Source organism: Trifolium pratense, linkage group LG7 (assembly GCF_020283565.1).
Source record: "Trifolium pratense cultivar HEN17-A07 linkage group LG7, ARS_RC_1.1, whole genome shotgun sequence".
NCBI classification, from domain to species: Eukaryota; Viridiplantae; Streptophyta; class Magnoliopsida; order Fabales; family Fabaceae; genus Trifolium; species Trifolium pratense.
The window spans coordinates 56,303,299-56,325,612 of record NC_060065.1 but is presented as its reverse complement, the minus strand read 5'-3'; the positions used below and the strand labels follow the sequence as shown (position 1 = coordinate 56,325,612).

General features: G+C 31.2%; 3 protein-coding genes across 3 annotated transcripts; all 3 read right to left on the bottom strand.

The window, feature by feature from the left end:
• Window positions 1-3,888: 3,888 nt before the first annotated feature.
• On the bottom strand, window positions 3,889-7,243 carry LOC123894133 (protein indeterminate-domain 11-like). The gene is made up of 3 exons (XM_045944032.1): window positions 6,463-7,243; window positions 5,503-5,902; window positions 3,889-4,868 (listed from the first exon to the last, which is right to left on the bottom strand). Exons 1-3 carry the CDS (start codon window positions 6,677-6,679, stop codon window positions 4,100-4,102), a joined length of 1,386 nt encoding a protein of 461 aa, XP_045799988.1. The 5' UTR covers window positions 6,680-7,243; the 3' UTR covers window positions 3,889-4,099.
• Window positions 7,244-11,736: 4,493 nt separating this feature from the next.
• On the bottom strand, window positions 11,737-13,129 carry LOC123896683 (putative FBD-associated F-box protein At5g56440). The gene is made up of 2 exons (XM_045947045.1): window positions 12,017-13,129; window positions 11,737-11,919 (listed from the first exon to the last, which is right to left on the bottom strand). The coding sequence occupies exons 1-2, from the start codon at window positions 13,127-13,129 to the stop codon at window positions 11,737-11,739; spliced, it is 1,296 nt and encodes a 431-aa protein (XP_045803001.1).
• Window positions 13,130-17,838: 4,709 nt separating this feature from the next.
• On the bottom strand, window positions 17,839-20,561 carry LOC123896682 (F-box/LRR-repeat protein At3g26922-like). The gene is made up of 4 exons (XM_045947044.1): window positions 20,493-20,561; window positions 19,119-20,080; window positions 18,851-19,010; window positions 17,839-18,104 (listed from the first exon to the last, which is right to left on the bottom strand). Exons 2-4 carry the CDS (start codon window positions 20,052-20,054, stop codon window positions 17,839-17,841), a joined length of 1,362 nt encoding a protein of 453 aa, XP_045803000.1. The 5' UTR covers window positions 20,055-20,080; window positions 20,493-20,561.
• Window positions 20,562-22,314: the final 1,753 nt, after the last annotated feature.

The following is a 22,314-nucleotide window of genomic DNA, read 5'->3' as shown; positions in this document are numbered from 1 at the left end:
ATAAGATCCATCGTGGCCACAATGAGGCAAAATTACACGCCATCGTGGCCACGATGGATGCGATGGACGCGCAGAAAAAGCTCAAACCTAGTTGAAAAACTATAAATAGAGTCTTTCTTCTCCACTATTATTCATTCAGAAACATTCAGGTATCACTCCATAATAGTGAGTTAGGGGAACTCTAAGGAGGAGGCAAGGAGGGCCAAGGAACCCCAAGGCCAATAAAGTTCTTTTCTTTTTTTTCTTTGTAATTTATTTTTCCTAGGTTAGGTGGAGTCGATGAACTCCCTTATGAATGCTTGGTTTTGTATAATTTGGGTTTTAATTCAATTGTTCCTATTGAAACTCTTTTATTGTCCGGTTTTTATTCTTTATTTTAATACTGATCACATTAGAATAAACTCTAAGGAAATTAGTGGATATCGGATAGGAAACGAAACTAATTATCCCGAACGAAGGACGGTGCGCTAAGATTCAATATGAGACCATTAAATTCAGTATCTGAGGTCTTAGTGTATGATTAGAAAGCTAAGTCAAGAACGATAAATCCTACCTGAAGTTAGAGTTATGACTGGTTTAGGCACACGTGACAGCTTGCGACGCCATTGAGCCTTAAGGGTAAGGATACCTAAGTCTAAACGAAAAAGTGGAACCAACTGGGGCAATGATAAATAAGCAGAGTAAGACAACCTAAACTAGGTTCTAACCAGTTTGTAATAGAAATAGGGAACGAGTGCTTCCGAACCTATTTTATAAGACTAATCTTGATAGAGGGGAACAAGGGAAATTAACCACCAAGCAAGAGTAAGGGAGGGATTCGAAAACACTTAACCACCCCGCGTGGACACACACGAACCATTTTATTATTATAATCATTTATTTATTTTTCTGCAATTTACTTTTACCTGCACAACTATCTCTAAACAACAAAGCGAACGCAAAACTATCTAAATTCTTAAGCAAAGCTAGTAATTTTGGCACAATCCATGTGGAGAACGATAACTTATCACTTTATTACTTGATTGCGATTCTGTGCACTTGCAGAGCCACCATCACTTATGCAAACAGCACAAGTTGTTATAGAAATTCATTTAATTAGTTGGTCCTATGTTCGATTTCTGACACGTATAAAAAAATATTTATTTCTGAGACTGAACAAAAATTGAAATTTTATTATTTAAAAATTTTACAGTATATCTCTATAACTTTTAATTAAATTTAGTTATATTTAATTTGTAGATATTTTAATCACATTTGAAATTCTAAACTTAGTTTTGTCTACAAATTTTAAATTTTGAATGACTCCAAAGTGCTTGGGTTAAATATGTTTTTAGACCATATATTATGCTTTATATAATCAAGAATAATCATTACATATTTTTATGGTGAAAAAAAATCTAAATTTTTTTCCATTATCAAAATCAGTCCATGCCGTTAATTATTTTATCGGAATGCTGACGTGACATTTGTCGACCCATTATTTTAATAAGAAGACCAATAATATAGTGACACGTCGGTGATGGTTCAGCGAGAGTGTGGTGAGACATGTGGGTGATGGTTCATAGACTTTCTTTTGGATTGATCCCTGGTTGGGAGTCCATCCTTTGTTTGAGATTGAGAGGTATGAGCGTTTGTTTGACTTGACGGAGAAAAATGGTGCACGGTTGCCGAGATGTTCTCTCTAGGGTGGGAGGTATAGTAGGAGGTGAGGCGTGGGTGTAGAGGAGACAATTGTAAGTGTGGAAGGATGAGATATTGAGAGAGTGTGAGAGCTTACTTTTGAATTTTTATGTACAGGTTCATATATATAAATTTTTAAGACCCAATTTTAAGATTATAATAGGATCTTCAAGTGTTTAAGCCAAAGTAAACTATTTGTCAAATAATACCGAATCTTCTTCATGTTAAGCTAGACTAGAAGAATGAATGATTTGATAATGTGGATGGAACCAAAATTTTGCAATTGTATACACGAGTTAGTTTTATGTAGTATTTGTCACATTTCGACTACGGGTCTACTATTTTCTTTGACTCTGTAAAGCTGCATGATGAAACTACCAAAAAAAAAGAGACAAAGAAAGCATGATATGGACCGATCATGTTATTCTCCTATCGCAATATGACCTACAACTTGATTCCAATGCCAATAAAATTACAAAAAGACAAACTATATTGTCAGAAAATAATACTAGTATTAAGCCAAATCCCAATTATTTATTATTAAAAAAAGCACTCAATTCCAAATATGGGGGGAATTATTGTATATTTTATAAAAAAATTAAGAAATACTACAAAGATGAAAGTTGAGTCAGTAGCCCAACCCAACTCTGATATTGTCATAGATTCCTATTTCATTTTTATCCACATTATAAAAATAAATAAAAAATATTTGACAGGTGTCATTGCCAATAAAAAGACAAAACGAGGAGTCATAATCTCCATAGTATCAACTAACAAGGAGTGCCTTAATATGGCTATTACACACTTCATAAAACATAATAGTTCGATCCAAAGAGCACCCAACATTGCTATGTATCCGCACGATTTTAGCATTAACCTTCTGATTTTCAAGAAAAATTTTTCAAGAAAAGAGAGTTCCGATAATCTAGAGCTCAGTCGTAAGATTAAAAAAATCTGGACAAAAAATTTTCCCACCAAAAATTGTATCAACATGATTTTATTTATTTATTTATTTGGTTTTCACCACTAGTTTAATCTGCTTCGGAGTCAGTTCTGACATCAAGTGGTTCCAACCCCCTCCTGATCGTAGTTGCGGGGATCGAACCGTGGTCCTCCCAACCAAGTTTAGCACCAATCACCACTGAACCAACTAACGATTGGTGTATTAACATGATTTTAATTACCAAAAACATTTGATTTTGAATTAATTATCCCTATAATTTTTGTGGACATATAGATTTTGGTTTTTCTTTTGCTAACGCGTAATGAAATACACACAAATAGAGAAGTGTGGAGATCCGAGATCAAATCTGAGAATTCAAAAAAAATCAATTTGAAGCATAAATATACATCATAAATTGGTCTCTACTTTTATATTCTCAAAACATTGAATAATTTTTTCATTATCAATAAAAATATTTCTCTTTAACAATGAAATTTCCACTATTGTTAACACAAATTTACGTTCAACAAAATATATAATAATATGTCTTCACTTTTTTTTTCTTCTGTAAACGAAGTGACAAATACCACTAAAATTTTCACACACAAATCAGTATTACCAGTTGTACTAGAACTAATAGATGTGTTCACTCTCATTACAATAATAAAAATAAGGTTAAATGCATTCATGTATCCTTTAAGTTTCCCGTTTGTAAGAGTTATATTTTAAGTTTTTATGTAACAAATATGTCCTTATATTTCTAACTTATTGTGTCGTTACCCTTCCAGTTAACCTATGTTACCTTGTTGCACTGTGGCCGTTAATATTGACTTCCACCATGGTGGGTATTTTGATGAAAAAAACACACATGTTGGAGAATATTAACTAGAAAGGTAACAAACAAACAAATTTTTGTAACGGAAGATAATTGGAAGTGTAAAAGTGCAACAAATTAGAAACAAAGACCTATTTTTTTACCTAAAATACTTAAAAGAACCTAATTGTTACAAATATGAAACTTAAAAGATCCTTAGATGTATTTGACCTAAAAACAAGTAATAAATTTATAAGATGAACAAACAAATTACAATAAGAGAAACATAGGCTATTATTAACTTTTTAGTATAATAAAAAAAGTAATTATATTTCTTAAGTTATCCTTGTTCCATAATCAAGATTAGAGGGAGTATGTGATGAATGAATATAATAGTATAATTGTCTTTAATTACCAACTAGCTATGTTTCTCATATTTAATCTATATATATATAAGAAATTTAAGGTCATGCATACATACATATACATAAGAAATGAAAAATATTGGGATTCCAATAAAAGTTCCTTCCCTTTGGGAAGATTGACAATATATCATAAACAAAAAGGCTAAATTTAAAATAAAGATAAGATAAAGTTTAATTTAAAAAGACAAAAAAAACTTCATTTTTTTCATGATCCAAAAATGAAGTATATACACCAAACTAATTACCTTGCCATGGTTTTAGGGATTGGTTTTGTTCACGATGGGAATTCGAAGAGTTCATGCAATTTCCCATACCAGCAATGTTGAGAATTTCACTATCAGAAAGTGGTCTAAGACCCAAGAAATCTCTTGTAAATCCATCATTTCCTCCGGCACCGACACCGCCATCATTACGATGATCATGATGATTTGAATTAAGAATATTCTTAGCATAAGTATTCTCAAAAGAAGTTCCATCAAACCCAGAAGAAGAAAAATTGTTTATGATTTGGTCTTCACATGAGGACAAATTATTGTCATCAACAGACACGTGACAATGTTTGTGGGTCCCACTTATCATGATCATGGATTGTTGTTGTGATGAGCTGGTTGAACCCATCTGAGCTGCTTTCTGTAACAATGCTGTAGCTGACATCTGAGGTGAAATTTCAGATGGTTGGTGGTAGGATGGAAATGTGGGACCATTTCTAGGGTTAGGGTTTTCATCAAGACTTTGAATTTGATTTTGATCCAATCTTGAATAGTTTGAAGAAGAAATATCAATGTTGCTAGATTGATAAAGCCAAGAGGGTATTTGAATTTCTTGTTCTTGTCTTAAAAAGCTGAAATTTTGATGCTCTTTCTTCAATGAGAAATCTTGAGTTTGAAGATTGATCATGTTGTGAGAATTTGGTTGAGGAATTGGAGAAGGAGGAGGGATTATAGCTTTTGAACTTTCTTCTGCTAATGCATCACAGAAGGCTCTGTGAGTTATGAAACTGTCCCTCCTGAAAATCATATATATATAAACAAATACACAAAAGAAAACAAAAGTAAACAATGTTACTAAAATTGTTTTAACAGTCAAGAAATATTCATTCTCTCTCCTTATGAGTACTAGAAGACAGAAAGTCTATGTTAAAAAATTTCCATTTTCTATGCCAAGAAGACAAAAATTTCCACTTTATTTCAAGGGTGTGTGTTATTTTAGCTAGCTTGGTATCTACAGCTAGATCAATGTATATAAAATTAATGTGTAGTATTGAACTCTCGAATATGCATTGCCTGTAGTCCTGCAGTTAGAGAAGATTTGACCTGACTATCTGATTTAGACCATTCGAACTTAATCGGACAATTAAATCTTCTTTAACTACGGGACAACATGTAAAATTGCATGTTCAATATATATAGTATGAACTAAATAAAGAATGTTGTGGTAAATTCTACTTCAAATTCAAATATATATATTTGAAAAATGAGTAGTCAAAGTAATAATGCTAATGATCATTTTAGGACCGTTATTTTAGAAAAAACATTATCTTTTCAGAAAATAAAAAAGTCTCTAATTAGTTGTTTTTGTTTATAATTGATTGTTTTTTAAATGGTTTAGTTTAGGTTATTAGTTGTTAATATTTATACTACCTTGAGAAGAGGGTTCCACAGTCACATTTGTATTCTCTTGTGCCACAGGTTTTGGAGTGAGCTTTCCAGTCTGATTGAACAGCATACTTCTTAGAGCACTTGTCACATTTCCACTTCTTCTCACCGTGCTTTCTACAAAAGTGCTTCTTGATACCAGTTAGGTCCCCTAAGGCTCTTGATGGGTCATGGTGCACACAAGTTGGTTCTGGACAAACATAAACTTTCTTCCTTATTATCTCATTACTTGCTCTTTGCTTCAACTTCCATGGTAAATTGTGTCCTCTTTTGTGAAGTTGAAGATTTTGATCTCTTTGAAATCCTTTGTTACAGATCTCACAAATGAATCTGTTTGTTGCCATAAGTGTCTTTGGTGATAAAGCTATAACTTCAGCTTCTGGGTCTAAAATGAATAATCAAACACAAAAATAAGCTACTTCCGGAAAAGAATCCCAATTCAAATAAACAAAACATGTTAAGTGTATATTTGAAATCACGGCAAGTTTGACCAAATCACCGCGATACATAATTTTGTTAAAGTTCTAAAGTATAGTCTTCGCTACTTCGCCAAGATCACAGTGGCACGTACGTTTTTGGCAAACTTACTTACAATCCAAATATGCACCAAGTGTATGTTCGGACCGACAGAAAGTTTGCCAGAGTCATAACGTGTCATGGTAATTTTGACAAAAATTACAATTTAGCATATGTTTGGTATCATGATAGCTAAGCCAAAATCACAGTGATCCACGGTAATTTCACACAAGCTAAGTGTTGCTTTTCAAAAACCACGACAAGACAAGTCACCGTGATGTGATTCTGACATATCCATCTTAATACCAAACATATGCTTAGAACTTTAACAAAGTTACAATATCACGTGATTTTGACAAACTCGCTGTAAAACTCAAATATGCACTAAGAATGTAAAAAACAAAGATGCTACAAATTAAGATATTAAACCTGGGTTGCCAGGAAGGTTTCTCCTTTTCTTAGGTGGAGGAGGTTCATCATGAGTTTGAGTAGATTGCGATGGAGCTAAGTATTGTTGATGATGATAATTAGTACCAATTTCATTTCTGTTTCCTGAAGAATTAGCACTAGCTTCACCAGATGCAGAAGTCAAATTTGACATGTTTTCTTCTTCTAATGGTTGTTGAAACATAAAACCTTTGATCATGTTTTCTTTTAAGTTTGAAATCTTTTGAATCCTAAGACTGTAATAATAATAATAACATGTTCCATGGATCTGTTTTTCTTTTTCCTTTCTTATGATACACAAGTTTTGCTTTTTCTAGGATCTTGCAGACATGTCTTACTCAAAAACAGAAAAGGAAAAAAAGTAGTAGACTTTAACACAGAGAATGAACAGAACAAATTAAAGAAGAAAAATTGAAACAACTCATGAAATAGTCTTTGAAATCATTGTTCCACCATATAAAACAAAAATGAAAGAAAATAAAGTAGAGAGCGAGAGAGAGAGAGAGAGAGAGAGAGAGAGAGATTTCTCTATCAGTGATGATGGCCACACTAATAATAATAGTATGAACAAAAATATAGACCCAATTGTTCAAAGTTGAGAGAGAGAGAGAGAGAGAGAGAGAGAGAGAGAGAGAGAGAGAGAGATGAGAAGAGGGATTGTTGATGAAACTGTGTATGTCTAAAAGAACAATAGTGGAAACCAGAAAGGCAAGAGGAACACTACGGTTTAAGTGTGACGTTGCTGTTTCTGTCTTTTTCTTCTGTTCTCTTTCTTAACATCAGAAAAATTGTATTTTTTTATATAAATCGGGTATCCTCTGCACGTAACTGCAGAGACAAACTCTTCGAATCTTGTGTGATTCAAATGAGCGGCAAACTTCCTCGTAAGAGTTTTAACGTTGTAAGCCAGAGATCGAATCCAGAACTTTAGTTAAGTTATAAGAAATATGTGTCTTCTCATCTGAGCGCCAGAGATTGTCTTTTTTTAAATCGAGTATTCTTTGCGTACAACGATAGAGACTAATCTCTTGAACTTTGTGAGACTCAAATGAGTGACAAACTCTCCCCAAGAGTTTTAACGCCGCAAGTCACTGATCGAACCCAAAACCTTGATTAAGCTATAAGATATTTGTGTCATTCATCTGAGCGCTCTTGTGTCGAAAAATCATTTCTTTTTCTATTGTATTTTTTTTTGTCTTTTAAGTTAACTCAAATTTTTGGCCATAATAAACTTTTGTATGTGATACACACTCACTTTTCTTTCCATTCTGTTGTAAAGTAAACAGAAAAAAGGGAAGAAAAATCAAATAATGTAAAAAGAGAGTATCATTTGTGTATGAAGATAGATTCATAGGTATATTGAAAGATAGACTTATAGGTTCACTTTATTATGATTCCCTCGATGCTTTTTACAGTTTACAGTAACATGATTGATCCATTGATTAACCTGCATGAATTAATTATTTTTTACTCATTATCATCATTATGTAGTACTAATTCTTTTCTATCATTCATTCATTTCGTTATCATTGTTACTATTGACTATGCTAACAAGAAATGGTTGGAATTTATGACATTTATTTGCATGCTTATTTACATTACATGAAATTTAATTAAAGTGTTAAACAATTGGTCCAGTATGATTGATGATGGGGCTTAGTAGAGTGGATTACAGTTTGATTTTCCTCAACTGCAATTGGGAGAAGTTGAAATTACTTGATGTCATAACTGATCCCCGAACCAGATTAGACGGTTCAGTAAACCAGATATTGTGAAAACAAAACAAAAAATGTGTTAAACAGTACAAATTTGCTATGTTAGCTGTAAAACACAAAGACAAACTTTTCTTTTACACATCACGGAGACAAACATAAACATTATATGTGACACAAATATTAACATGTCGACACGAATAATATTTATATGTCAGTGTTGTGTTGGTACACTCATCTTCTTTCTATCTATCACAATCTTTCTTACTACCGCTCTTTCTTAATTAAACGATCAAAAATATTTGACGATTTTTGTTAATTAAGATTTTAGAATATTATTCTTTTTGTTATGCGAATTCAACTGCTGTTGTGACCCATGTGAGCTAGCCCAAACGGGTAGCTGGCTATTTTGGGCCAAACCAAAAAATCTGAAAGAGAAAAAAAAACTTTAGAGCTCAAGTCCTACAATTTATTGGGTTTGGTTATCATAACTATATGAATTAGCTTATTTTGACAATTCATGTTTCTTTTTGACCCATCTAGCACGCAAAAAGAAATCGATTTCTAGAAATCGAAGTTTTTTTTAGTGTGATGTGGGTTTGGCCCAGTATCACACATCGTGTGTGTGTGATGGTTATATATGGTTATATATATATATATATAAGAAAAAGGATATAAAATCCCTAGTTGCTATGAGATGCTTGTTTGCAAGGTGTGGCTACGTGAATGAATTGCAATTGGCAATTTGTTGAGTTCGTAGGCCCGTAGCAATCAAAGGATCGCAATTGTGTGCAACTGTTTTGCGTGAAAACACAAAGCTTGAGAAACAGAGAGCATCACGGAGAGAAAGAAAGATTTTGGTTCCGGTGACGAACGTGTATTCGGCAAATGTTCTCCTTCGGCTGAAAATTTGTTTTTGTAGTTACTTAGATAATTTTTCTGAGTAGTTTTGTTTTCTCTTTGTGTCGGTTTGGAATACCCACTTGTTTTTGAGATTATTAGTGTTGAGTTTCAAGTGTGAGTCGATAAGTTCCACATCGACTATGAGAACAATGTTAGATTTATAAAAGAGATGACTCATTAATCTAATGCCTTAATGTTTTGGGTGGAGATGTGACGTCTCCCTCTCTCGTGGTCCTGGAGCATTGACTTTATTGTTTCTCACGAGCTCCCCTGGACTCCCCCAACAAGTGGTATCAAAGTCGTGGTTGGGCTTGGTGGAAAGCAAATCTTGGTGTAGCGTCTCCCTCTCTTGTAGTGTTGGAGCATTGACCCCATTAATTCTTCGTTGGTATAACCATAACTGGTGATTATTGTTGCTTTGTCAGAGAAATTAGGAAGACATAAGACATTGGTTGTTCATTATTTGACAAAACTTTGTGGTCGTAGAACTTGGTCGGGCCTGTCAGGTAACTTTGCCAATTGCCTTTGTTGTAGCATTCGTTTATGTATGAAATTTGTTTTTCAGTAAAAATAACTTATCAAGAGTGTAATTCACGACATTTTGATTTACTCTTTTCTCAATTATTCTTGGCCACTTGGTCTTCTTAATTAATTTCATTGATAAAGTGATTAGCAACTTCACAGTTGGTTCTAGCAAATTGGGTTGGGAGCTTCTCACTTCTAACAATCAACCGGTATATGTTTGGTTTCACGGATAGAGTAGTTAGAATAGATTCTAGAAGTATAAAATTAATTTTGACATATTTAGTTACTCCAAGGCTGCTCCGGAAACTTAATTAGGTCAGGAGTGTCGCGGTCTAGGACCCAAAATTTGAGGTGTCCAAAGTCACTATCAAACTAATTTTATCTAATACATACTACAACACATTGTTCAAGTCAATTCATGTGAAAAAACTGAATATGATCACTGTGAAAAAAAAATTTCCTAAAGTATGAATTACATCAAATATAACACAGTAACAACCTATTTATTTGTAGGAAAACACAAACCCAAACATTCTCGATTGAACACTTAAAAACATGTTTAAGGCAAGGAAGATCCTAGTGCTCTAAAAGCAGTAACATAAAGCATGTTTAGATTGTGATAAAATTGTAAAATATAATTGAACATAGTCATCACATATATGCATCAAAATTCTCGCAACACTTTGCCAAAGAAAATAAATGAAATACATAACATCTTGTAAAATAGTACGATTTTATTATTATACCATTGATATAGTTATGAAACTTTCAATCCATAAGTTTTTGCAACATTTGCCAAAGAAAATAAATTACATAAAAAATAACCAATATTGTTATACCAAAATTTATAAAAATATAAAATTTTATTGTTTATAATCTCTATAAATTGCCAAATATAGGCAATACCCAAATCCTTTCTCATGCAAAATATAACCAAGAGCTCATCCTTCTTCAACTTCAACTACAGCATACGCATAAACTGAATCTCCTCCCCAAAATATGCTTCAACTAGAAGGAAAAAATAAAGAGAAAATCAATCAAAGGTTGATAATGTAAAGAACAATAAAAAAATAATTGAAATATATAACCAATCTTGTAAAGAACTACACCAAATGAAAATGAGATGAATACTAAAATAATAAAGAAAAGGCTAAAAATATATGCAAATGGTACCTGCAGTGCAAATATTAAGAGTTTTGGATTTAGTCTCTACGAATTTATTTATTTTTGTAGTACTTGCAAATACACCATTTTGTTCTTTTTGGCCATTGTTTTGTTACGGCAAAATTTATTCATATTAAAATTGTTCGCTATAATATGTGAAATATTTGATTTTAATCCCTCAAAATAAGGACTAAAAAGAATATTACATGAACTAATTTTAATATGATAAGATTTTGCAAAGACCAACAGACTAAAAGCAGAAGGTGGTATATTTGCAAGGACTTAAAACAAAGATATAATTTTATAGAGACTAAAATCGACGTACATACTTCCCGACAAAATAATATTTTCAACAAAACACCTTTCTTTCAATTTTTTTTTACTTTAAACAAGACAAATAACATATACAATATCATGTATCATAAATCAAGAGGAGTACTTTACTTGCACAAAAACAGTTAAAAGGAACAATGAAAAAGGCTTAATCCTATCATTAGGGACTGAATAACAAACTGGTTTACTTCAAATACATCATCGGTGTAAAGCGCTTTTCCACTGTCAACTTTTATCATAATCACCGACAATGTATTTGAAGTAAATCAATGTATTTGAAATAGACAATGGAATTGTGTCAAGATATATATAATAAGGTTACAATAAGAGGGAGCAATTAGGACCAGTTATAGTAGAAAGAAGCATAGGGGAATTACTTAGAGGAGAATTATTGTTTCCATTCAATTTCAATCAATCAATAAAAATCATCAAAATGTTGAATATTATTATCAATTATTATACACCAATTTCTATTTCATAGTGATATATATATATATGATTAACTACTAAGTCAAGAATCTAGTTTGCACGCGAAATAAGTTAAAAAAAAAAAACTTATCTTTAATGTAATAAGAGATAAACAAGAATATTTAAGGATGCAAAAATCTATGAATACCTTCTAAATAGACAAAACATCATACTCTCCATGCTGAGAGCAATGGCGGAAATATGCAGTTATCTGGTCAAGTTTGTTAACGAAGACTTTGTATGTTGATCCGACTCGTAAGTTCAGCGCCTTCCATTGGCATCTGCAGCAAGATGGACATTTTTTCTTTGGCATGATGACAGCCCCACAGGAAACCTAGAAAGAAAAAAAATTCGTTACGAACATTTTAGCTTTTAAGCCAACCAAAAACCATTTCACAAGAAACAATTCAAAACACGATCTTTTTTCATACCACAGCTGTAGAGAAGGATAGTTCTGCTTCAGGACCTTCCCGGAACATCTTGATCAAACCATGTTTAGTCTTTTCTCCCGGCTTCTGATGAGGTGCTCCCAATTTGTTTTGTGGTTCACAGATATTGATGGTAAAGTTGTGCACAGAAGGAATATTAAACTCAAACATGGCACCGGGAGCCGCATATAAGTAGTTGAAACTGATAAGCTTTGGTGCAGCAATAACAAGGTTACATTTAAAAAAACGGCAGCACATTAGAGTCAAGTTATTGAGTTGAGGAGCAGATATCACGAAATCCTCAGGGACCGGTTCTAGCATAAAGCGAATTTCCCTCAATAACAGATTCTTCAAATTGAGACAGTTTTCAAATGGATTCAGAGTTTCATATCCTGTAAAGGACAGAGTCAATCTGCAGAGATTCAAAGTTGTCAATGTTGCGAAACCAAAAATATTTGCTAAACCGGCAAATGAATATGGATGACCAGGTGCAGTGGGATCCAAAGTAAACTGTTTCAAATGCAACAAATGTTTTGGCGGTTCAAAAGGTAAAATCCAAGTGGCTTTCGAAGGATGACAATCTTTTAACTGAAGCTTTTTCAAGGATACGCAATTAAATAACGACAAAGGGATGTCAACGGGCGGGCTGCCACGGCCTTTTGCCCTAAGATTGACTCGGATTTCTTCAACGCCATGTGACGTTACGTAATCAATAACCTTATTAAATAGGTTTTGATCGGTAGCATAATCTACTCCAGTGCGGGAGTAATTAAGAACTTTGACAGCAGATGAATCTCGACGGGAAAGGACACACACAACAAATCTCCTGAAATCAACCAATCGGGAGAATGACTTGCTGTTGAAATTTAAGCATGGAATTCCTGTCCAAAGATTTCTCCACCTTTTCGACAAAACACAAGTCCGGACAGCATCCTTCGTTTCCATAAACGACAAAGTATGAAGGACGACACAATTAGGCATATCTTCAAACTTGTCCTTGCCTTCCACCGCATCATTAGTATCTTTATCTTGAAGTGCCGAATCCGACATTAGTGGCTTTGACCTCTTCAAGATACGACCAGAATCCGGAAAATCGCTTTTCTGCCTTACCACCATCTCAGCATTCAATTGAATTGATTATATTGTTGTTGAAGGCGCCGCTCGCGTTCTCATAAAATCACCATACTCCAACTTCAAAATCAATATAATCCTGCGAAACTAACAATGCTACTCTTAAATATAATCTGATAAAACAAATCAATAAATTAATGTAACAACTAAAAAATTTCCCTTGAACACTCAACAAGCAAAATTGAAATTTAACATGAACTTTTTTTTTTGACAATGAAATTTAACATAAACTTAGATGTATCTCTACTTTGACATAAACATAATAACATAAGATAATTAAAAAATGAAAATTGTGACAGCAATATCCATCATTCAATGATTATTATCAAAATTCAAAACCAACATTCAGTGACTGAAAAATTCACCCCAAAGCCAAAAACCCATTTATAATTTTTTTTCTTACAAAGTTGATATCTTTTTATTTTTTTATTTTTATGGCTACAAAGTTGATATCTTTATGAACAAAAGCTTAATACTTAGTCCTAAAATATCATATAGAAGCTAAAATCACATTGAAAAGTGTAAAATAACAGCTAACAATAAAGTTGATGATGAGAATAAAAATGAAAACTTTACCATTGCAATGAACAAAAAGAGCTAAGAACTAAACAGTTAGATAAAAAAATGAAATTGGCATTGAAAAAAAATGGAAAAGAGCATTGAAAAAAATAAAGTTGATGATGAGAATAAAAATGAAAACTTTACCATTACAATGAATAAAAAGAGCTAAAAACTAAACAGAAAGATAAAAATAATGAAAGGGCATTGAAAAAAAAATGGAAAAGAAGAAGAATTAATACCAAGCATGGACTGTGTTTTGGTGATGATGGTGATGAAGCTGGTGAGTGATGAAGTTTAATATATATAAAACAAGAACATAAGCGGTGACAGTGTGTGTCTTAGTGTGTGTGTTTGTCTTGAACTAGAAGAAGGCTTGAATATGAATTTTTTGATGTTCGCAAGAAACGGAATTGGAATTTTGGAATTGGAAACGAAACAAATTCGGACAAACTTTTCACAATTCACTCTTTCTCAACATATGTTTGCCTTTTCTTTTCAAATTACCACCTTTATTTTTAATAGGGAAATAGTCATTTTAGTCTCTCGATGTGCAATTCGTTGTCATTTTGGTCCTCCACTGAGGAAAAATCATTGAATAGTCGCTGAATCTGTATTTTGTTAGTCAGTTTGGTCTCTGTTGTTAAGTTTGACCGTTAACTTAATAAAAAAGTTGGCGTGACATTTTTTTTGACACACGTCAGCTTGCTGAGTTGGCACGAGGGATAGGGAAACTACCATTTAGGTCCCTGAATGTGCAACTCGCTGTTATTATGGTCCCCGACTCAAGAAAAAATACAAAATAGTCTTTGACTCTACAATCCGTTAATCACTTTGGTCCATTGCGTTAAAAATTGTTGCTAACTTTATAAAAAAGCTGAAGGGACATTTTTTAGGAACACGTGGTATGTAGATTTAACACATTTTGGTGACAACTAGATGCATGATGTGACCAGAGACTAAAATGATATTATTTTTATTTTCTCTTCATTTCTTTATCTTCTTCTTCCCATTTTTCTTCATTTTCTTCATACTTTATGAATAAATCCCATAATTTTAAACCCAGTTTTTAAAGAAAAAATCATTGGCACATATTCATTGATCTAAAAATCATATATACACTACTTCATCCGTTCCTTTTTATTTTTCGTTTTTTATCACTGTACACATGTCAATGCATAACTTTGATCACTAATAACTTTAATTATCTATTATAAGAAATTATGAAAATTTTATATTTTGAAAATATTCGTCGAGACAAATGTGTTAACTCTACGTGCCACGTGTCACTAAAAAATGTCACATAAGCTTTTTTATAAAGTTAACGACCATTTTTAACGTTAGGGATCAAAGTGACTAATGCATTGTAGGGTCAAAGACTACTTTGTATTTTTTTTCTTGAGTTAGGAACCATAATGGCAGAGAGTTGCACATTCAGGGACCAAAATGTTTATTACCCCGTCCCTAGTATCAACTCAACAAGCTGATGTGTGCCCAAAAAAATGTCATGTCAGTTTTTTTGTTGAGCTAACGGCCAAACTTAACAGCAGGGACTAAACTGACTAACGAAATTCAGATTCAGTGACTATTTAGTAGTTTTTTTTCGGTGAAGGATCAGAATGACAGCGAGTTACACATTGAGGGACCAAAATGACTATTTCCCTTTTTTAATATTATTGTTTTTCTTTAGTTATTATTACTCTCTTAATAATAATAAAAATAATCAATTACTATAAACAAAATATAGATGTTTTATTTGAATATGTAAGAATTTGCTCAAATGATAATATCCGGGCAAACATTCTCGTACACATCTTATTTGCTCAAATTATGATAGTTTCAAAGATAATATTTAATATAGAAAAATTAAAAAAAATATTATTTATGAACCTTTCATAACTGTCCACCTCAACGAATGTACTTATGTATATCCGATATATACCGAAATGTATTTGAACATCTAAGTATAAGTATTTTATTTTACTTTTTTACGAAATATATAGATATTTTATATGATAACTTATGTGTTGATTTATATTCTCTCTGCCTTTTCAGCTTTTACAATTTACACGTATTTCAAATTATACACGAAACTCAACACACACGATATTTGATATCAAAGTTTCATTTTCCAATATCTGATTACACGGGTATTTAGAATTATGATTAATATCATTTAATTTTCTTGATTTTATTATAGAATAATAACATTTTGTTTGAAAATAATTTGTCCCTAATTATAAGACTTTTTTGAAATAAAAAAAATTGACGCTAAATTCAATATTTTTTACAAATTTTTTAACACATCTATTATTTTTCCATAAATGTATTTATTAATAATTAATATTATTATTATACAAAAAAAATTAATATTATTAATTTATTTTAAAATATGAAAAGTCAACATTAAATGAATTTATGCACAAAGTTAATTTAGTAATAATATATATAAACAAATTATGCAAGCTAATTACTCTATCAAATTTTATTAATATGCTTAAAATGTGTGAAAGTATTTTAGAAATAAGGATAAACAAAGTATCCTTTCTAAAATTATGATTTTGAATTTTCTCCGGTTTTTATTTCTAATGCTATGCTGGCAGATAACTTTTACTACTTTTTATTAATAATATATGCCTAAAATGTGAGAAAGTATTTTATAAATAAGGAAAAACAATGTATCCCTTCTAAAATTACGATTTTGAATTTTCCTCGGCTTTTATTTCTAATGCTCTGCTGGCAAATATACCTTTACTACTTTTTCGAGAGATTTCTAATTTATTTTTTGGTGCTACCCTCTTTTGTCCATGAAAAACAAAAATCTGAGTAACCTTTCTTTTCATTTAATTTAAAGTTGGAAAATAAATATAATTACACAATCTTTCAAATTTCATCCTTAGAGCTTAGCTTATTTAACAAAGACAATGCATTATATATTTTTAGCCACTAGACTATTTGACAAATAAAAAAGACACTTTTTAAAAGAAAAAAAAAACCCTTTTTGAAAGATTCTTACATTTTATTTTATTTTTTAGAATATTAAAAAATCTAACAAAGCAAGTTATTTAATAATATATTTTTAAAATAATATTCAAAATAATAAAATATACCTTTTATATAATTTTTTAGGGATAAATATGTTTTGGGTCCCAGTAAATATCTCAAATTTTATCTTTAGTCGCTATAAAAAATTTCAGCAAGTTTTGGTCTTCAAATATTTCTCTTTATGATTTTTGGTTCATACTTTTCAGTCAACTCGTGTATATCGTTCGAAATTTTATATTTTTTTTGTTCAGTCAATTAAGTACATTATAATACCAATCGTTAGTTGGTTCAGTAGTGATTGACGCTGAACTTGGTAGGGAGAACCGCGGTTCTATCCCCCGCAACTGCGATCGGGAGGGGGCTGGAACCACTTGATGCCAGAACTGACCCCCGAACCAGATTCAATTGGTGGTGAAAAACCAAATTAAGTACACTATAAGAATATCTTTTGTTCAAATAAAACATTATAAGAATCTCTCTTGCAGAAGTTTGATTTTTTTTTTTTTAACAATGGATGAATTAGATATAGATTTTTTATTTGTATAGTTTCTCCCATTTTTATATTAAATATGAGCAAAGAGATATGGAATTAGTGCTACTAGATGTCTCTCTAATGTCTACTAATTACTATGATGTCTTATAATGCTCTTAGTTTAATTTTAAAAAAAAATGAATTTTTTAGTTTTTTTATGCATAAATAATTCATCTTGCGGTAAAAAAATTAATATATATAAAAAACATTCAAAAATGAGAAAGTACGCAAGAGTTTTATTAAAAGTATGGACAAAAAATTGTGATAGAAAATATTTGAGGGACCAAAAGTTACTAAATTTTTTTTAGAGACAAAAAACAAAATTCCAGATATTTATAAGGACAGAAAACTTAACATTTATACAGATCCATAAATTCTTTTAATATGCACGAACTAGAAATCGAACCTCTAACCATATGTTTAAAAGGACCAAGATCCATACCACTTTGTTGGATTGTCAATTTTTATTTTTTGAAGCAAAATGAACTCATTGCATTTCACTCAATATAATAGAAGAGATACAACTAGATGAAAAATAATGATAAACACTAGAACTAGACTAAAATAAAGATGCTCTAGCAAGATTCTGAGCGACCATATTAACTTGTCTCATAACATAAACTATATTGTAATTATCATTAGAATTGAAAAGGAAACTACAAGTTGAGAGCAAAGTGTCAAGCTCATTCACATACAAATAATCATTACACAAAACATTCACAACCTGTTGACAGTCATCTTCGAAGATAACTCTTTCAAAACCATTAGACAAAACAAACGCAAGAGCATATTTCATTACGGTAGCTTCACATTTCACTACAGTAACTACAAAGCGAAAGATGATATACGCTTGTCATTATTTTCTTTGATACCTTGGTTATACTTTTAATTTCATTATTTATTGGAGGATTTCTAAGGAGCTTTAGTGCAACTCATGTTTTCTACTACATTATGTATCCTCCACATTGCTTTTTCTACAAAACACATCATATTTTCCTTTTGGGATAAATGGGCCAAGGGTACATCAATTTTATTAGGTATCTATTTGAAAATATTCAAATTTGTGTGCTAATGTTATATATCCTCCACCAGAACATAAATAAGTATGACTCTTTGATCGGACCATGAATATAATAATGCTTAGATATTACATCAATAAACTTTACACATAAATCACTGTTTATAATCTATGTAAGTTAGCGCAATACGGGAATGGATTCTCTCAAGTGTAATTTACACTTGAGAGAATAAAGTGTGGTTTATTACCATTGATCAAGAGATAGAAAAATATAAAAATTTAGAGAAAATGAATTTAGATGGTGTTAGATTACACTTTATTCTCTCAAGTGTAAATCACACTTGAGAGAATCTATTCCCGCGCAATACACCTTTATCACCAGTAACAAATCTCTTCTTCTCTTTCACGTATGCTAGTGTGCCTCAGTTGTTTGTTTCTACACTTTATATTCCTTTCAGGTAGCTTACTGCATTCATATATAATTTAGGAATTTTTATCCCTCATATTCAATTTTGAAAAAAAAAAAAGAGAAGAAGATGGAAAAAATACTTACCGATATCAAAGGTGGCAGGTGGTGGAGAATTTTGAAGTAGATATGATACCATTTCTCTTATTCTGTCGTCACATTTCCATGGGTAAGCTTCCACTTTCAATGACTTCAATTTAACAAAACTAGGAAGTTGAGCTCTCATTGAACTATTATTTTTCAGAATCTGCATATATATTATGTAATTAAATTAGAGTGGATTCTATACATTCAAATAAATACATAAAAAATATATGAAGACGACAAAAGATACTAATTAAAGTAACTTACTTACATTAACCATTAATTTAAGGATTTTGTAACTGAGAGTCATTATGTTGACTTTAGCAATCAAATGCAACCAACTAATCAAGATATCTTCTCCCATAGTAGACCCATACATACAATCAAATTTTAGTTCTTCCAACAAATTTGTTAAACTGCATGTAGAAGGGGCTGGGAAAATAGGAGGAATCCCTATGATAGTGAGAGATTTAAGTTTTGGAGTACAAAGTATAACTTTGTGAATGTTGGAACGACGATTCATAGTACCTATGGCCAAATTAGAAAGTTTAGAATTGGATATGCAAAGGCCTTGAGCATCATCTTGTAATTTACAAGCAAAAATGACCAACTTGTTCAACATATTACATGTTGAAAACGGCTCAGCATAGCCATTGTCACTACTAGTAAAGAAAGTGAATTGCACAAGTGTTAAAGTTTTCAATGCCGGCAAGTTCAAAGATTTTGGAAACATTTTGGTAGTGGATTTAGATACACCCCGCAAGAAAAGAGTAAGAGATGTCAAAGAATCGCAATTAAAAATGGAAGGGGGCAACTCAAGATTTCTTATGTGGTCTGTTTTAGCTTTAATTTCTAGTTGTTGCACGTTATGCGACGCAGCATATTCCATGATCTCTACAAGAATATTTGTAGTTTTAGGGGGAATTTCATAATTCCTACGTACATTGTTCTTATATGATATGTTATGAAGGGGAACAGAATTGTCACGACAAGATAGAAACTGGGATACAAACTCATCGAAGATAACACCATTGTATGGATCAAATAACTTGATATTAGTGAGACATTTCCAAAGGTTTTTCCATCTTTTAGACAAAACACAAGTCTGGACACAATGTTTTGCAATCATAAATTGCATTATATGCAAAAGGAGATGATCCGGTAAGTCACTGAGTCTGTCTATTTCGCTTTTCTTTTGTCTTTTCATTTTCCGCACCACTATTCTTTGGTGACCTAACAAATACACAAATGTTTCATAAAGTCGCTGCTTAGTATATATCCATATAATATAATCATATCTTCCAAAAATTACATGATTTAAGTGCAAATAACATCACAATACAACAATTGCAAGTTGGAGTATTAGCTCAAAGATAGAGACAGAGAACACAAAGTTTTAAGTTCAAAGAACATGACAATACAATACAACAATTGCACAACAAAAATAAAAGATAACAATGAAAGAAAGAAATTATGTTGACTTGAAGACACAACCAAACCAAACCACATATATGCAAAGCAAGAACACAACAATGTAATCTTATATTGCTGGAAAAAACAGAGCTAATCTCATAACTTAATACAGATAACAAAGATTGATAATTTAAATTTGACATTAATTGTGTAAAAAAGGATAGAAAAGTACTTGATTGAACCGTGGTGTATTCAGTGATCGATCGTTGTTTGGTTTTGGTGAGAGAGACGGCAGCGAGCAAGTGTGAGAAACAGATTCCAATTTTTTTGTAGGGTAAAGTAAACAGTTTATTATTATTTTTCTTAGATTTATTTATAGGCAAATGTTAAACGGTACCTCGATAACCCTTATTTATATAGGGTCGGTGGGTGAATTTTTTCTTTTTACTTATACATCATTAAAATATTCAAATTTGTATGCTAATGTTATATATCCTCCACCAGAACATAAATAAGTATGAGGCTTTGATCGACCATCAATATAATAATGCTTAGATATTACTCCCTCCGATCTTATATATAAGAAACATTTTATTTTTAAAATTCATTGTAAAATTTATGTATTTAGACTATATTATTGTTTAGATACATCAATTCTAGAATAAATTTAAAAAATAAAGGGTAAATGATCATTTACCCCCCGCAAAATAAGCAAATTTTCATTTACCCCTATGCAGATTTTTTTTTCTGTTTACCCCCTGCAAAAAATAGATTTACTCATTTTGTCCCCTGTGTGTAGCAGGACATGTGATTGTGCAAATTTGCTGACGTGGCTTGTACACGTGGAAAAAAACATTTATATTTATTTTTAAATTCCACGTCAGATAATATTTTTTTCATAAAATAAAATTTCCTACAAAATTAATAAAACGATTTTTTTTTCAAAAATTAAAAGAAAATCCTACAAATAAATTTTTTTTCACTACAAAATTTTAAAAAATTCCTACAAATAGTTTTTTTTTCGTACAAAATTATTATTTTTTTCCTAAAATAAAAAAACGAATTTTCATATTTTTCTCCCAAATAAAGTTTATTTTCAAAATAAAGATTTTAAAAATTTATTTTCAAATCTTTTTTATTTTAAAAAAACAGAATCTTCGCCGGTTTGCTTCCACCGTCGTGATCATATTCGCCGTCGTCTTCTTCAATCACCGGAATCATCTTCTACTTTGTTATTGTCTTCTGCTTCCTTCTATTTTTCTAGTTCTAGGGCAAATGATTTTGGTATAAGAGGAAAACGCGAATAAAACTTCTTTTTCTATTTTTTTAATTCAAAGAGATTAACAAAAAAATAATGTTTTGTTTTTAAAAAATAAAGATCATGTTTTTTTTATTCAAAAAGATTTGAAAATAAATCTTTAAAATTTTTATTTTGAAAATAAACTTTATTTTGGGAGCAAAATAAGAAAATTCATTTTTTTTGTTGGAAACTTTTTTAAATTCTTTGTAGGAAAAAATAATTTATTTTTTTTGCAGGAAATTTTTTAAAAAATTTTGTAGGAAAAAAAATTTATTTGTAGGATTTTTTTGGGAAAAAAAAAAGAAAATCCGTTTTATTATTTTGTAGGAATTTTTTTTTAAAAAAAATATATATTATCTGATGTGAAATTTAAAAAATAAATATTAATTATTTTTTCCACGTGTACAAGCTATGTCAGCAGATTTGCACATTCACATGTCCTGCTGTACACACGGGGGGCAAAATGAGTGAATCTATATTTTGCAGGGGGTAAACAGAAAAAAAAATCTGCATAGGGGGGTAAACGAAAATTTGCTTATTTTGCAGGGGGTAAATGATCATTTACCCAAAAATAAAAAATATTTCTTATATATCAGACCGAGCGGAGTACATCAATAAATTTACACATAAATCATTGTTTATAATTTACGAGTTGAGATCAGCTCCATTGGGTTATCCTCCTTTTCCTCCAGTCTATTGCTCAGATCGTGACATTTGGCAATCAAATATTTCAATGGTCCAGATTAAAATTAAA

Coding starts and splice junctions, on each gene's coding strand:
- LOC123896683 (XM_045947045.1), bottom strand. CDS start 13,129: ATGGTGGTAAGGCAGAAAAGCGATTTTCCGGATTCTGGTCGTATCTTG. Junction 11,920..12,016: donor TATCCTTCTCTACAGCTGTG/GTATGAAAAAAG, acceptor TTTTCTTTCTAG/GTTTCCTGTGGGGCTGTCAT.
- LOC123894133 (XM_045944032.1), bottom strand. CDS start 6,679: ATGATCAAAGGTTTTATGTTTCAACAACCATTAGAAGAAGAAAACATG. Junction 5,903..6,462: donor AAACCTTCCTGGCAACCCAG/GTTTAATATCTT, acceptor TATTCATTTTAG/ACCCAGAAGCTGAAGTTATA. Junction 4,869..5,502: donor TGTGGAACCCTCTTCTCAAG/GTAGTATAAATA, acceptor TATGATTTTCAG/GAGGGACAGTTTCATAACTC.
- LOC123896682 (XM_045947044.1), bottom strand. CDS start 20,054: ATGAAAAGACAAAAGAAAAGCGAAATAGACAGACTCAGTGACTTACCG. Junction 19,011..19,118: donor TCCTTAAATTAATGGTTAAT/GTAAGTAAGTTA, acceptor ATATATATGCAG/ATTCTGAAAAATAATAGTTC. Junction 18,105..18,850: donor ACCTGCCACCTTTGATATCG/GTAAGTATTTTT, acceptor TTCGCTTTGTAG/TTACTGTAGTGAAATGTGAA.